Source organism: Parasteatoda tepidariorum, chromosome 7, assembly GCF_043381705.1.
Source record: "Parasteatoda tepidariorum isolate YZ-2023 chromosome 7, CAS_Ptep_4.0, whole genome shotgun sequence".
Classification (NCBI taxonomy): Eukaryota; Metazoa; Arthropoda; class Arachnida; order Araneae; family Theridiidae; genus Parasteatoda; species Parasteatoda tepidariorum.
This window is the reverse complement of record NC_092210.1, coordinates 78,314,644-78,330,886: the sequence shown is the minus strand read 5'-3', so window position 1 is coordinate 78,330,886 and position 16,243 is coordinate 78,314,644. Positions and strand designations below refer to the sequence as shown.

Sequence of the window (16,243 nt, the reverse complement as noted above, 5' to 3'; positions counted from 1 at the left end):
TGTCTCCTTTTATTTTTTAATAAAATGCCAACGCATTAAAAGAATATCCTTGAAAATATCTGCCTTACAAATGTATTCAAATATTGGAACTAAGTTTTAACTTTTTTTATCAAGGCCTGAAATTTCTTTCAGATTTTTTTTTATTACAGTTGTTAGGTAGTTTGATTCATACAATTTTGTTTATTTGAAGTAAAAAATGAATTTTTTAGTGGCAATGTTCTTTTCATCAATAAAAACATTTCGAAATAAGAGTTGATTTTTATAAAGTATCAGTTTTTTATTTTTATTTTATGCTGTTTATTTTTATATCAGTACTATTTCTTCTCTCTCATTTTTTCTTATTGTTATACTTTTTATTTTTAAGATTTTTTTTAAAATTTTTAGAAAATAAAATAATTTCTAATTCTGTAATTTTGAAAATATATTACCCTGCTTTGTGATATTTTTCTGTGAAGAAATGCATGAATTTAAAGAAATATATGAATTTTACAAAATATATGAATTTAAAGAAATATTTAAATTTAAAAAAGTATATTAAGTATTTATATAATTATCTTATAGATGCAAACATTTAGAGAGTGTGCAATCATGGTACGTGAGCCAGCCGTTGAAATTATATCCATCTTAAGCAAGATAGACTTCTCTAATCCTGCTGTTAGATTTGTTTTACGTATCCTTTAAGTGTTTAAAAGCAGTATAAATTTGTAATTTAATATCTATGGAAAATCTTACCTTATTGAACAAACTCTGTTAACTTCTGCAATGGATCATTTTGCTGACACGATTACTTTGCAAAGATCTGAAAGTACTGACATAATAACTTAGCTAAGAGCTCACATTCCAGACATTTTCTCTGACATGTTCACTTCGTCAAAATGAGGACTTCATGTATAAGTGTTATGCTTTGAAAAAGGCTCTTCATTTTGGGGAATAATAATGGTTCCTCAAAACCCATTTAAGAAATATATTTTCTTCAAGAAATTATATTTCTAACAAAATAAGCTTTTCATGAAATGAATAATGTGTATACAATATTATTTAATGCATTAAAGATTTTAGTTTTCATCCTATACATGTTCATTTCACAGGTTTCAAAGTAGTAGTGATAATGCTGACATAAATGTTTTGATTTTGGTGTGTAATTTTCTTACATAACTGTTAGATGGCGCTAATGGGACCGGTAAATCTTCAACATTAATTCATGTTCTGCATTATTTATATGACTCGAAATTTCTGTTGGTACATCTACCTTGGGGTAAGTTTTTTTTTTATCCTTATGTTGAGTAGATAAAATAATTTTTTTACAATTTTTTAATTATTTTTTTCCAATTGTAAATATTATTTACTAATGTTGCCTCTGAGCTAAAACCTATTCTTTATGCACTGTAATAGGTCATTTTTGCATGTAACACAAAAAGCTTATTTTCAAAGGAAAGACAGATTTAGGTTTTTTGTAATTCACATGGAACAAAATGTTTTTTTAAAATAAAAAAGAAACAAACTTTTATTAAAGTAGCTTTAGCTAATATTAATTTGTAGTGTTCTTTTTTTCTTTTAATAATTTATTTCATATATCCCAACATTTAATGAATTAAAGTATACCATTTTTAAGTTTGTTGAAGGAATGGATAGAATATTTCTTAAAATTTTTTTGATTATCTGATCCTATCATTTTAAAGTTTTTATCTGCATCATCTAATGCTGCAACTTAATATTGCAAATAAAAATATATTAATTTACCTGTCAGTTGAAGAAGAGAAGAAATAAGTTTCTGCTTGTCACTCAAAGATGCAAGCAATATACACATAAAAAGATGCAGCCAATATGTGCATTCATGATGTTAAGAAATTATATATATTTTTGTTCATTTATATTTTAGTGAAATTTTTGTTAATAAATATTGGTAAAAAGAAGTGTAATACATTTGCACAGAGACAATCAGTTCCCACAATTAAAACTTATGTAGTATAAATTAAAAATATTTAACTCATATAAATGGCCCTTTTTTATAATCGAATAAATCAAATTTTATTGATTAAAAATAGCTTAATCTAAAAGCAGTAAAGAAACATAATTTTAAAATCGTTGCATCAGCAGGTTATTTCCAAGTTAAACTTTATTCCTGTCTCTGATTTTTGCCTTGCTTTTGTTAAAAGAATCAAACAGTTTTAGTGGCTCTCATTGGTTGTGGTGAATCTGACATAATACATAGAATTAAATTAAGCATTGAATAAAAGGTTTTTGTATAAGAAATTATCAATAATAATACTCTCATTTTATTGTTTCCAATAATTTACAATATAACCTCTGCTGTATTAAATCCATGAGTCTAAACGTCACATACTAAAATTGATCGTAAGAGAATGTCCTCTAAGGAAAATTCCAGACAATCGAAAATGTGCTAGGGGGAAGAGTTGCACTTCTTACATGTTGGGAAGACTTTCATTTTTAATATCATTATTTTCAATTTCAGTTCTTAAAAATTCAAATAACTAATGTTTTTTTATGTCTGTTATTCTGCCAAGTTAACTTGACACAAAGTAGCATAGTCTGCATTTTTTAATCACTTCTTTAGCTTCCAGATGGACAAAACATGTCAAAGAAGTTGTAGATTCTCAATATAAAGAAAGGAGAATTGACCTACCTGTTGACTCAGCTTTATGGTTACAGCATTTCAAATCTCAAAATTCTTCACTTCTCGAAGAACTTGATGTAATTATGTATTTTTTTAATATTTTTTCTTAGTTTCTTACTAGTTTTTTCATTAGTTTTTATATAAAGTTAGCATAATTATTTTTATATAAAGTAAACATAATTATTTTAAATTTACATTTGTTGACATTTTTCAAAACTCAAGTAAGTTGTAGAAAGTACTTATCAATTTTATGGGTTAAGATAATTGTTCTTTTCAAGGGAAGAAACACATTTATTTAGAGAAAGAAAAGTTTAAAAAACGTATTTTTATTTAGTGCACTGTTTTACCTATCTTAAAAAAAAACAAAGTTAAAGAGAAGTTAAGAAATGTTATTACAATTTTTCCTCATTGTTTTAAAAACAGTTATAATGATTGCCTGTTTAATAAGATAATTAACTCAGGAAACTGTTACAGAATGTATTCAAAATAACTACCATTTGTAGCTACAATTTGGTGCTACTTCAGGATATTTTCTTATACTCATGCAAATATTTTAGTTAAAGTCATCTGTCATGCAACTGTAAAACATCGTTTTATTCTTTTTTCAGTCAACAGTAGTTCTATTGATGAGCTTTGTTACTAATTTTGAAGCTTACTTAGACTACTAACTTTCTAAGCAGCTGTTTCTTATAATTTTTTTTTTTAAATTGCCTGTCATTTGGTTACAAGAATCAGTTATTTTATTGTATGTGATTTAGATAATCCAGTTTTCCCATTTGCTTAATGTAAATATTAACTAAGGTAGTTAACACTTTTTGTGCCATTTGAGATTTAGATTTTATTTGTTTTAGTGATAAAATGTGTATGTCATGTAAGTTTTATCTCCAGGTATATACAATAATGTACATACATACAATAATATACATTGGTACATGTATGCAGGCAAAAGAACTTTTTAAATTCTAAAAACAAATTGAGTACACAAATCAGTATATCATTATATTTGTTTCCCATTAGTGCTTTCCAAAACTTTTTAAATTACTTAAAAAATTATGTAATTTGCAGTTAAATTAAATGTAGTTTGTGTTTAAATATCACTACTTAAAATTATGTCTATTATTGAAAAAAAGCTCTGCAATTACAGGTTGGCACCTATGTGTTTATTTTATTAAACTAAAAGTCCTTCAACCTTTGACACCTATAAGGGCTACATTAATAAATCTCAACAACTAGACAATAACTAGACATGAATTAATCGGTTAAGTGTTTTATATTGTTAATTTTTATAAAGCACTTCAGAGACTAGTTTTTTTCATCATTTTTTTTTGTAAGCATCACCATCAGCCGCAAAATTTTCTCTGCTAATTATCATCTGAAGTAACTCTCATTTTACATCATTTGAGAATTTTCTTATCAAACTTCTGTTTGAAACTGAATGAGATAATGCAGTGGAGCATTGAAATATTATCGTCAGGCAATGTTTTGAAGTCCCCCATGTTAAATTAATTACAGTAGAGCGCCGATTATCCGAACTTTTAGGGACCAAACGTGGTTTGGATAATGAAAAGTTCGGATAATTGGAAAGTTGTTTAAAATCTAATTCAAATGATTATTATTTATGCACTAACTTCCCTTCACACTTTTTCCAGGTTCGGACTGGCAGTACTATCTATCTAAAATAGTTCTGTTTAAAAAAAAATTTTTTTTTTCTTTTTCAATTTTTAAATATTTTTTACTTATTATTTTTTTTTTTACTTTTCTTCATTTTGAATTTTTTTAAAATCATATTTCAGCATTTTATAATTTTTTTTGTCAATTACTGATTTTACCACATTTTTCTTTATTTTCCATTTCAAAAGAAATCCAGCAAAGACTTTTGTTTCAAAGAAGATGCTCTTTTTTGAGCAGCCATATCCCTTATNCTGATGAAAATAGGCATGTATGTGCTAAATATAACAAAAGAGAAAAAATGCATTGCACGAAAGATCAATACCATTTTTGGCTTAATGATATATTTTTCTTTTTGCTTATTCTAGCACCGTAATTATTATGAGAAATATTTTTAGTTACGATTCTCAAAGCATCCTCGAAATTTTATCACATCCTCTAAATGCTGTCAAATATGTTTTTGTTTTCAATTTTTTGTACTTTTATGAATTAATCTGTTAAGTGTTTTATATTTTTGCTTTTTATAAGCATCACCATCAGCCGCAAAAGTTTCTCTGCTAATTATCATCTGAAGTAACTCTCATTCTACATAATTTGAGAGTTTTCCTATCAAATTTCTGTTTGAAACTGAATGAGATAATGCACTGATCACAGTGCTGACAGAATCCATGCTTCAGTGGTAGACGCATAATTAGTTTGAATCCCTTTGCGGTTCACGGGAGGTTTTCATGGTTTTCCTCCCCATGTAATGCAAAGTTCCATGGAGAGAAACGACTAAAATTAGTTCCATCAGAAAGTCATCCATGAATGTTAAAATTTTTCTGGTACTTTTTTCAGGAGTTCCTTTGTCTTTTGGGTTAGGCTCAAAATTACCACGCTACGGAGTTGAACATTGATAGTCGTAAACTCAAAAATGGGTCTGCTGTTCAACTTAAATCATAAGATAAAATAAGATTAATTTTATTTTTAGAAAGCATAAAATACTTAGTTTAAGACAGTTACATAAAATGAGGTTTATTGTTTTTGCACTAAAATTTTGTGTTGGTGTTTTTCATGAAACTATAGTTAATCGATTTATTTTGTTTCCTATCATGTTATGCAGTTACGAGTTTCAAAATCCTACACTTGGAGTAAAAGAGAAGTTACTGAAGCAGGAGCTCCTCTTACAGATGTTATTGAACATGTAAATATTTTTTTTGTTTAAATTTATGATTTGAACTATATGAATGATTTAATTTTTATTTCTTCTTAAACTACAGTACTTTGTAGTACAGTACAATAATGAGTCAGATGAATGAAATCAATTGTTAAACAAATTGGTTTTCAAAGTAAATTTTGAAATGTTATTAATATTTTATTTTCTCTTTTTTTTTTAATAATTTTTCTAATTTGGTTGAAATGTTTCCTAGCCCAGGGCTCGAAAAAACTTTACTCGTTCCCGAGAGCGGCTTGTCCAACAATGTACCCGTTCTCCTTTGAAACTAGCCGTAGCTTCTAAATAAATAAACATATAATTTTCTCTAATTTATTACAAACATTTATATAAATTGCACAATGAATTAGTAATTACTAGAATTACAAATACTAGGATTACATTATACAGTAATAAAAGAAATACTAGGTTACTAATAGTAAACCCTAGTATTAGAGGGTCATTTTAGAAGTGAGGCGCTAGACTCTTGTAAGATAACAAAAATTGAAAATGTATCACGAACATTAACAGGAAAATGGCTGTCCACGTGAACTCCGGATTCGAGAAATTCGTTGTCTTCGGGGAATTTTTGACTGCCGAGGATGGGCAGTTTTTCGAGCCCTGACCTAGCCTATATTCGAAAGCGTTTGTTCTAAAAGTTAAATTGCATGAATAATTTCTATTATGCTATGTTAGAAGTGTGTTTTTTCATGAGGGAACTGTAATATTTTTTAAATGTACAATAGTTTATGTTCATTGTAGTTTAGTGCCTACTTGTATCCATTTTCTTTTTTGCTTTTATTCATGTATGAACTAGTTTCTTTTTAATTTTTAACAATTAATAATAATTATTCTATGCAGGGTATTGAAAGAGTAAGACACGCTTCTGATTGTGTAGCAGTACTTCTTAAAGAAATTAAACTTCTTTCGCAGTCTGGCAGGTAAAACATAATTATCTCTTACCCATAGCATAGTTTCTTTTAATATTTAAATTAATCTGATTTTTAATTATAAGTTCGCCCCCCCCCCTAAATTTCACTTTTATATTTTCTTTTTATCAATTTAAAATGTGCATTAAAAATTTCTGTAGTAAATAGTTTTGTAGAAATTCTGTATAGATCTGTAGAAGTTCGGTAATGTAGTTTTTTTAAAAAAAGTTTTGTAATGAATATTCTGTAACCCAGAAGCAGAATTATGTCTAGTGTTCTGTAACAAAACTTTTGATAATTATAAATTTTTTGTGGGTATCATTAAAATTATTCTATAATTTCTCACTGAACTGAAATTTTTTTTAAATGTTCACTAATTTCATGATCCAACTAAAATTCCAAACTAAGGAACATTGAATAATTAAGTATTAATTGAATTATGTATAAACGACTACATAATAGAACAAAGATTAACAGCATATAAAGTTTTTATTGCAACTTAGACATAAATTGTTCTGCAGGGAGATGAACGTTCTTTGAAATAATCTTTGATTATTTTGTCATATTCATCATAATTTTGAGCCCTTACTGCATGATTTGAAAATCTATTAATGTCAAAAAAGCTCTTTTCCAAACGTTCATCAAACTCTCTCTTTAGTTTACAAAAGTGATTTTTTTTAAAAACTACAAAGTTAGTTTTTATTGTGTGATAAGTATCATTTATAGTCTTCAATGTACCATGGTCTTTCATTAGGTTAATAAGGCCTCATTAGGTGTGGTCTCTCATTAATTGACTCTGTGGTTAATAAGGGCAAATTTATGGTTCCAATGAACTCTCAATGAGTATTACTTCTCCTTTGATAATGAGAATGTATATATAACTTTTATAACAATATTGATGTGACATTTAAAATTTTTTAAGTGCAGTAGGGAACCGATTATCCGGAACGATCGGGACCATCGCTAATCCAGATAACTGATTTTTCCGGTTTTCTGAATCGCTACAAAAAGCCGTTTTTTTTTTTAAAGAATCTTAAAAAGAAGAAAAAAGATGGAGTAATACACTAATGATTATTTTCAAAATTATGGTAAGGTAAGCATCTTTAAAAAAATCTTATGAGGAAAAAAAAAATTTTTTTTTTTTAAATGGCGGGAAAATTTATGGAATTTCGTTCCGGTTTTTTGGTTTTCCGGTTTTCTGATTTCCGGATAACGGGTTGTGTACTGTACCATGAGAGCTCTGTATTATTACATTCACATAAATATGATGTATGTCAAGAGAAGCGTGTTTGCAAAGATGTTTTGAATTGTTTGAAACAGTTACAGAATTTCTTACAGAAATCAATCCTGCCTTAAGTGATAAAAAGTATATATATATATATANATATATTACATAAATTCATGCATGGACAGTTATTTTAAGCTTTCAAGTTAAAATAAACTTGTCTAAGTTTCCATTGTTATTTAAAGAATTGTTGATTTTCAATCCTTTTCAATTATACGACAATTAGCTACAACCGACAAAGAATGAAAATAATAGAAATCATCACTAAAAATTAAGTGATTATTTTAAATTATGCATTGGAGGTAATTATCGCCTCACTTTCTGCCCAAGGTAAAAATATTGACTGGTTCTTGCAAAAGTAAGTTTGTGAATTATCAGTTGACCTTAAAGCATAGATGCTTTTTAATAATTTTACTGAGTAAATTTTGAACAAATATAAATATTTGACAAATTTTGCATTCCTTAGCTCATGCATGGTTGAATATAGCTATAGCCCTGCTAATTCTTTTTTAACAAAGCAGAGAAATAAATTGAATGTGGAATTCCGAGGCCACATCCCTCTCATTGATTTACGTAAAAATTTAATTTTATCAAAATAAAATAAATAATTTAAGATACAAGTAACGCTTTTTCGTGTAATTTTTTACAGAGGGGGTCGATAAGAGAATTATAAAATTTTAGGGGTCGATGATCACTACAGTGTGGCTGCTTCTGGTTTAAAGCATATAGGAGGTTGAAAAACTTCAAAACAAGAGGCTTTTGTATTTTCTGTTTAATTAATTAATTTGTTTTATTAATATAGGTTCAAAACAGCAGTTGTGGTTGATGGTGTAAATGCTTTCTTTTCAAAAACCAATAAATTTCAGTTTAAAAAAGCCGATAAATCTGTGGTATGTTACAGTTGTTTTAAATAATGGTAAAATATTTATACTATTGAATTTATGTCATATTTTATGTTAACTTAAATTAAACACTTTGTCTCTTTCAAAAGTAAATTTTTATGCATTTAAATTGTTCTATTTTTTGACCTGTCCTTGAGGTTCTTATAAGATATTAATTCATAAAATATTATTTAATTTATCAAATTAGTTATAATTTTTTACATGCTAAATAATATTTTAATTCCTATAATATTTTAATCTTTTTTTAATGTAATTAGTTCAGTAAGTCTTGCAGTGAAATAAATGCTCAAGTTGATTCACTTAATCTGATGGTTTTGCTATTTTTGTATCTTATTGAAATCAAATTTTGTATCTTATAGATTAGAGCTATTTTTATTATAGTTTATCTATTATGTTATTTATAGTTCTTTATTAACATGATGTCTAAATTTCAAAGTTTAAATGTAAGTTATTTTTTATACTATTCTATATTTAAAACAATTGAGTTAATAAAAGTAAATGAATTAACAATTAAGCTATATGTTGTATGTCATTTCTCAAATTCAGAGTGCTATTCAAACAAATTGAGATTTTATTCTTTTCCAAAATGTACAAGCTAGCTTACTATGTCTTTTATTCTTATTACATTAATTTCAGGCTTTGGCAGATGATATTACAATTGTTCGTGCCATGAAGAAACTTTTAAATAATGATTGGGTATGTTGTTTCACCTTCTTTGAAAATATTTTTTTTGCATAATTATTTGTTTTTTATGTAATTAATTGTTGATGTTATCTTTGTACTGCTGGTTAAGCCATGTTCAAGCCAATTTTTTCAGATAAATAATCCTTTTTTCAATAATCTGTTTCCTTTGCATGTCATTATAGTTTGAGGGCTCCTTTTAATGTATGTTAATCATTCCTAAATTATCATATATACTGGTGTATAAGTAGACTAGCTATTTTGATTATAAAATAGCCTATTTCATTGTTTTGAACATTGACATTGTTCTATCTTGATATGATACATTTGCCCACATGTCATGTTTTTTGTCAAATGATACTAGATGTCAAATGTGTGTTTTGTCAAATGATACTAAGACATGATACTGGATGTGTATGATGTAATTAGACAATAAACAAAAATGGTTTCAAATGTTGTAAAATCTTTTAAAATTTTTTTGATTTTTTGGGTGGGGTAAAGAAAATTTTATGTGGGACTCAGTATATAAAGGATGAAGAATACATAGCAGAGTGGGATACGTATGACAACACTGTTAATGTTATAGAATCTTGCATAGATGATATTTTGGAATCTTTTACTTTGTAACTTTTTGGTATGTTTTAAAAATTTTCATTGTTTTTCTTTTCTTTACTTATTCTTGACGTAATTTAAAGTATGTTTTTTTTTTAAAAAAAATAAACTTTATATGATAACGAAACAGAAATAGTTTTTGAAAGTGATAAATCGAACAGCGTTATTTTTATCTGTTTTATTGTTTACAATGCATCGATATTTTATGATCAAAAAATGTCTGACTTTAATACTGATGTATAAGTCAATCCTCTGACTTTCATCAAATTTTTGAGTTTTGAAATGTTGACTTATACTACAAAATATAGGGTAGCTATAATTTTATTATATTTTAATTCATTTTTAAACTATTAATTTTTAGAAACTATTTTTCCAAGTTATTTTAAGCTTTGTACTTTATCATTTAAAATTAAACAGTTTAATATAATGTAGATAGTTGCTTGTCTTACTAGTTTGGTGATTATTAAATTAAATAATAATTATTAAAGAAGATACATGCTTGATTGAAATTACCTTCAAATGAATAACAGTGTTTTAAACAACTGGTGGTCCTCTTAAATGATTGTGAACATAAAAAAAATCTCACTCCTATATTTTCTACCTACTCCTACATTTACTTTTGTATATAGAAAAAGCCTTGGTTTTTTTTGTGCTGAAACACCCATCTATCTAGATTTGGATAGTATATTATCTAGAATTAAATATGAGGAAAATTCTTCATACCACAGTTTTATGATTGTAGAGGAGATTCTCCTAAATTACTATTATATAAAAAAATGAATATTTGGAAACAATAAAAATTAAAATGTCAAAAACTATGAGTGATTTACAATTGTGCTCAAAAATATCATATGATTTACTCATTTTGTTCCTGAGATGTTCGAAAAAATTCAGAAAAGAAAAAAATAATAAATTATAAGGGGCCCAAACTTTTAACTTCTATTGGTGCTGCATTAAAATTTTCATGATACTAAATATGTTATCATTAATGACTATAGTTAATGTGGTGTAATGTTTTTGCTATATACTTTTTTATATTTTTGACATCTTGATTTGATGAAGAAAGCAAACAGATACTTATTCGGAAGGGAAAACACTTTTAAACAATGAAAATTTTGAGAAAAAAAATGTTTTTTTTTGTTTAAAAAATTTAAAATTTAGTGTATTTTTAAAATAAAGCAATTTTTTTAAAAGATATTATTAGTGATTTTGAAAAACTGAACTTTTATTTAATTGCATAAGCAATTTAGAAATGTGTAAAATTTTTATGATGTGGCTTTATGTGTCTTAACATAATTATAGTACAATTTTTATTCTGGTATTGTGTCAATTACTATTTTCATTACTTATTGATAAATTGTATTAAATGCATACCAATTAAATATTTTATTTTTTACAGAATAATGCTGTAGTTATTACAAGTGCTGATATGATACCACATGACCGTTATGCTAAGCTGTATGTTCAATGTACGCCACATTACCTTTTAGGGAAAGAAGTAATAATTATGAATATTTTATTAATTAATCATTATAAATATATGGAACATTGGATAAAAAAATACCACTAAGAATTTAGTTAGATATAAAAATGTATTTTAGGAACAATTACAATTCCTTGTAGATTTCCTGTTACAATTTTTTGTAACTTTAAATCTTGTATGAAATAACCATTATTCCTTAATTTAAAATGATTTCTTTCATAACTCTTTGTATAAAATTTGGCTAGTTTTAGTACCTGAACTTTTATATGTTTAATTTCTATTTATTATTTGTTTTCTAATAAGTTAATATTTTTGGCATATTTATGTTAAATAATTCCTAAATAAATCCCATTATTTACCCAATTGTTATTTATTTTATTTGTCTAAATCCCCAAAAATCCCCAAATTGTATTTCCTCTACCATTTTGAAATGCAGAAAGAGCTAACTTGAAATTAATGTTCAGGGGCCATGGAGTGCTCTTTTTCTATTTATTTTTTCAATGTGTTTTTAATATTGTACAGCTATCTAAAATAATGCTAGTTTTCACTAAAAGTGTTCATTCTTTAAAAATATAAATCAGTTATGTTATTAAATTGTTGATTTTTAGATGATAAATGGACATTTTAACATGAATTTTTAAAATAGCTAATATTATTAATAAACACTGGGGAGAGGTCTAATTTAAAACTAATCTAAATTTCTCAATTAACATTCACAATGCAGTTTACAATTTACATATTTATCACATTTTAATGTTCAAATATTAATTTCGATTGATATTTGAGCATTGTAATTCACCATAATAAAACTTTGTAATTCTGGTGTTAACCTATTTAGAACTTAGAGACTTTAAACTGCAAAAATGTTTTAGCTTTTGATTTTTACCTACAGTAATTTAGAATTTTTGATACTTAAGTGACTTTATGGGTATGAGTTAACAACTCAACAATCACAAATCTTTATAGTGTGGAATTTAGGGGTCATTTTCTTTATTTACTTTCCCAGTGAAATCTGTGATAAATATAGTGGGATGGAGCTCGGCACTTTCAAAACATATGATTTCTTTTTCATTTAAAAATAGTTATTCTAATTTATTAAACACTTCAATGAAGATAGAAGTTTTAAATAAAGCTATATAAAAAAGTTTAGCAACATTCTCTTTGTACTTTTGCTTTTAAATTAGTGAAATTACTTAAAAATCGTTTTTTTTTCTGTGTGTCTTAATGCACATTATAATGCTTTTGTTAAATCAAAAATTATTTTATATTTTGAATTAGTTACCATTTCTCAATCACTTTCAGTGACTTCGTAAAAAATATCCAATCTTGTGATTTTTTAAGAATGAACTATATCCTTAAATGTTTTAATCTTGAATGAAGCAAATTGATTATATGGAGCCAGAAAATATGAATCTTCCTTTTAAACTGTGATTTTCAAGTTGGTATGATTCATGCCATGCCTTTGCTATAGATATACTTAACTGATGAATTAATTTTGTGTCACATATTTCAGTTATTCAATACAGAACAAAAATGGATAAAAAAAATAATTTAAAATATTTGAAACTGAAATTCTTCTCAAATCCACTTTTTAAAAATTATAATATCTCAAAAATCCATTTATTCTTTTGAAGTTGATGAGTATTACTATTTATCTTTAAAAAATGACGTAACAAAAATTATTAGACTTATTATCTACTACAGTATGATCACATGCTTAACACTAATTTAAGTTGACAACCATTTTCAGAATTATAGTAATCTTAAAATTCTCATTTGTAGTTTTGGAAATCCATGTTATTCCATCAGTTTTTTGAAAATCAAGCTGAAATAACTGCTTTGGCATGGCTTGTTTGACTTTAGAAAAGAACATGAATATTCAGAAATCTATATTCAGAATATCAGAAATCTAAATATTTTAAAATAAATACAAAATTAGAAATAATGAAATTTTTTGATATTTTTTTTAAAGTTAATAAAATTCAAAGATAACTGTAGAACTATGTGATATATATGTATTACTCTCCTCTATGCTTTCAGCAAATTAATAAATGCAATATACTTTTCATGTTGGGATTTGTAGGCTTAGCATTTTATAAAATGACAGACAATTGTTGCAAATGGAATATGAATATTTCTTACAAATATCTCATAACTATTCTAATGCTGTTACTAATTTAAACATATTGAAGTAATGTTCTAATTATCTTAGAAACCAATACAATGTATTGTTTATGAGCAATAATTTTATATATATATTTTTTTATAGTTTTAAATAATTTTATATAATATATTTATAAATATAAATTCATGAAAGAAAATTATATTTTTTTAATTAACAAAAAGAATGTTATAAAAACATTTAATCCATCTTTCAAACATGGTTGTTTTTTTCTCCTTTTTGGCTGAAATTTTCATAGTTTTGGTTCTTTTTTTAGCCCCCTTCCCTTTTTTTTACTTGAAAAGATGTTGGGAGTTAAATTTGTGAGCATTCCTTGCAACTTTTTCTATTCTTAAAATTAATAATTTTATTATTTATTTTGTTTTCTTTTAATTGATTACTTTAAATATTGTTAAACAATTTGCAGTTGCATGCCTCAGATATTTATAAGTTGTTCAATATATCATATCATTTATGATACTCGAAACTTTGTCTAGTAAAGATTTATTAAAAAAATGTAATTAAAATGGAAATTTTTTTAATGCTTATCTTTTATTTCTGTACTTTATAGGGATTTGAACTTTTAGATCCCTTCATTCCCATTAACACAAGCATATTTACTGATAAAGAACTGATGAGCACTATAGATTACTACTGTGATAGACTTTGGATACAATCTGAACATGGTAAGTTTACTAATTATTCCTTGCAAAGAAAGGAAACTTTTGTTGATAGGGTGACACAAAAAGAGAATTTTTATAAATTTTTTAATACTGCATGCAGGGGTCTGTCCAGACATTTTGAGAAAGGTCCATTTTTGTAAAATTGTGAAAAAATTACTCTAATTTGTGAATATAAAATAAACGTTAAGTCACATTTTTTCAACCAAGGTTAAGCATTTGTGCAAATAGGGTCCGGTAATTGCAAAAAACTTTTTCAAGGAGTTTTTAAATTGTAAATAGATACAAGATTATGCTGTTTCTGTTTATTTAACTGCTGTTTATTTTCTAAAATAAACAGCAATTGCTGCTTCTAAATTTGAGATGCAACATACAAATATTTGGTATTTAGCCTATACTGCTGAATACAGAATATTCATTTTGGACGAATAATGGAAGAAGCGTCTGCCGAAGACAAAACTTAGTTCGTTTACATCCATCTTTCTTTTATTTTCCCCCTCAGAAGGGTTTATTCGATTAACAAAACAATCATGAAGATAAAAAAATTTGTGAAGGGTCCGTTTTTATGAATAGATATTTTGTGAAGGGTCCGTTAACGGACCCAAATTTCTTCTAAACAGACCCCTGGCATGCAAGTTTTTGAAACTTTTTTCTAAAAGCTGTTTTTTTCCCCTCCTTTTTATAAATTGTTTAAAAAAGTAGGTTATTTAAAAGTATATTTGCCTCATCATTTCTGAGATGTGGAAAAAGTTTTTGTTAATTCTTGGTAAAAAAAATTTAAAGTTATGTTGCTCCCCACTACATTTAAATAATTCAAATGTTCCTATAACATACCACTTTGTTTGAATGGCTTTCTGGTGAGCCTTTGAAAGTAAACAAGATTAAGCATTTTTTTTTTCGTTTTCAATATTATGTTACTTTATAAAATTTCTTGCCGAAAGCAGAGCATCTGTCACAAATGCAGAATTTTTGTCATGCAAAGTGATATGTGTTAAAAATGGGGCAAAAGCTGAACTGACATTCTTTTGACAATTTTATATTTTAACAAAATTAAGTTCATTTAAGTGTTTATATTGGGTTGTATAGTATGTATATGCCATATTAATTTAGTCCAAAATGAAAAAATATTTAAAAACTTTTTTTTTTACCATTATATGGAAGCATTTTAATAAAGACATAGTAAAATAATAATAAAAACATGGACATTTTTTTAAAGCACCATTAGTGAGATAAGTTATTTTCTTATAACTTGTAAACTATTGTCAGAATCCATATGCAGGGCTGCCAACCATTTTAAAGAATGAGAGACAATTAAAATCTTAAGATTTTAGAATTTCGGTTAATTTACTTTACTGCAAGACAACTGGAGCAAAATGGCTCTTCATATAAACTTTCGAATCATTCACATATAGTGGTTTGCAAAACTAAGAACTGTATATTAAATGCATTAACTTTGCTAACACTAGATGAAATTTCCTCCACAAAGTTTAGATAATTGGCAGCCTTGCACATAATTCTTCCTTTTCTTAGATTAATGTTTTTAGCAAAATAGTTTTTTTGTCTTGTAATTCTGTGTTCAATCTCTATACTTTGATTAATGCACTTTTTTATTTTTCGATAAAAACTCTACTAAAGAAAATTTCAATAATCATTATAATAAAGAGTTTTATAAACATATAAAATAACTTGTGGAAAGTCTTTAGTAATAGCATTTAACTAACAGTGAATTGATTGTATATTTGATAAGAAAATTATTGAGATTCAGAGTGCTACATTCCAAATCTTCCTTTTCTTATAGCTGCAAACAGCTATAAAAATGAACTAATATTTTATTTAATTGTCAAAGTTTACTAGTAACATTTCAGTTTTAATTCATTAAGCAATATTACTTATTTAAATTATCAAAAAATATTTAAAATGCAGGGAGAAACTAGTAAAATTGTATTCAATAATTTGAACTTTTGGAAGAAGTGTTATACGAAAAAAAAAACTAAAAGCTAATATGAGTGTTAGTA

General features: G+C 26.1%; 1 protein-coding gene across 2 annotated transcripts in view; it reads left to right on the top strand.

The window, feature by feature from the left end:
* The window catches only part of LOC107444282 (mitochondrial ribosomal protein S29), a 33,233-nt gene that overhangs the window by 16,793 nt on the left and 197 nt on the right, over positions 1-16,243 (top strand). For both annotated transcript variants that reach the window (XM_043039642.2, XM_071183675.1), the window contains exons 4-12: positions 562-670; positions 1,163-1,255; positions 2,576-2,712; positions 5,406-5,486; positions 6,357-6,436; positions 8,512-8,599; positions 9,248-9,307; positions 11,304-11,402; positions 14,120-14,234. In XM_043039642.2, coding sequence (XP_042895576.1) covers positions 562-670; positions 1,163-1,255; positions 2,576-2,712; positions 5,406-5,486; positions 6,357-6,436; positions 8,512-8,599; positions 9,248-9,307; positions 11,304-11,402; positions 14,120-14,234 — 862 coding nt within the window. The remainder of the gene's footprint in view (positions 1-561; positions 671-1,162; positions 1,256-2,575; positions 2,713-5,405; positions 5,487-6,356; positions 6,437-8,511; positions 8,600-9,247; positions 9,308-11,303; positions 11,403-14,119; positions 14,235-16,243) is intronic.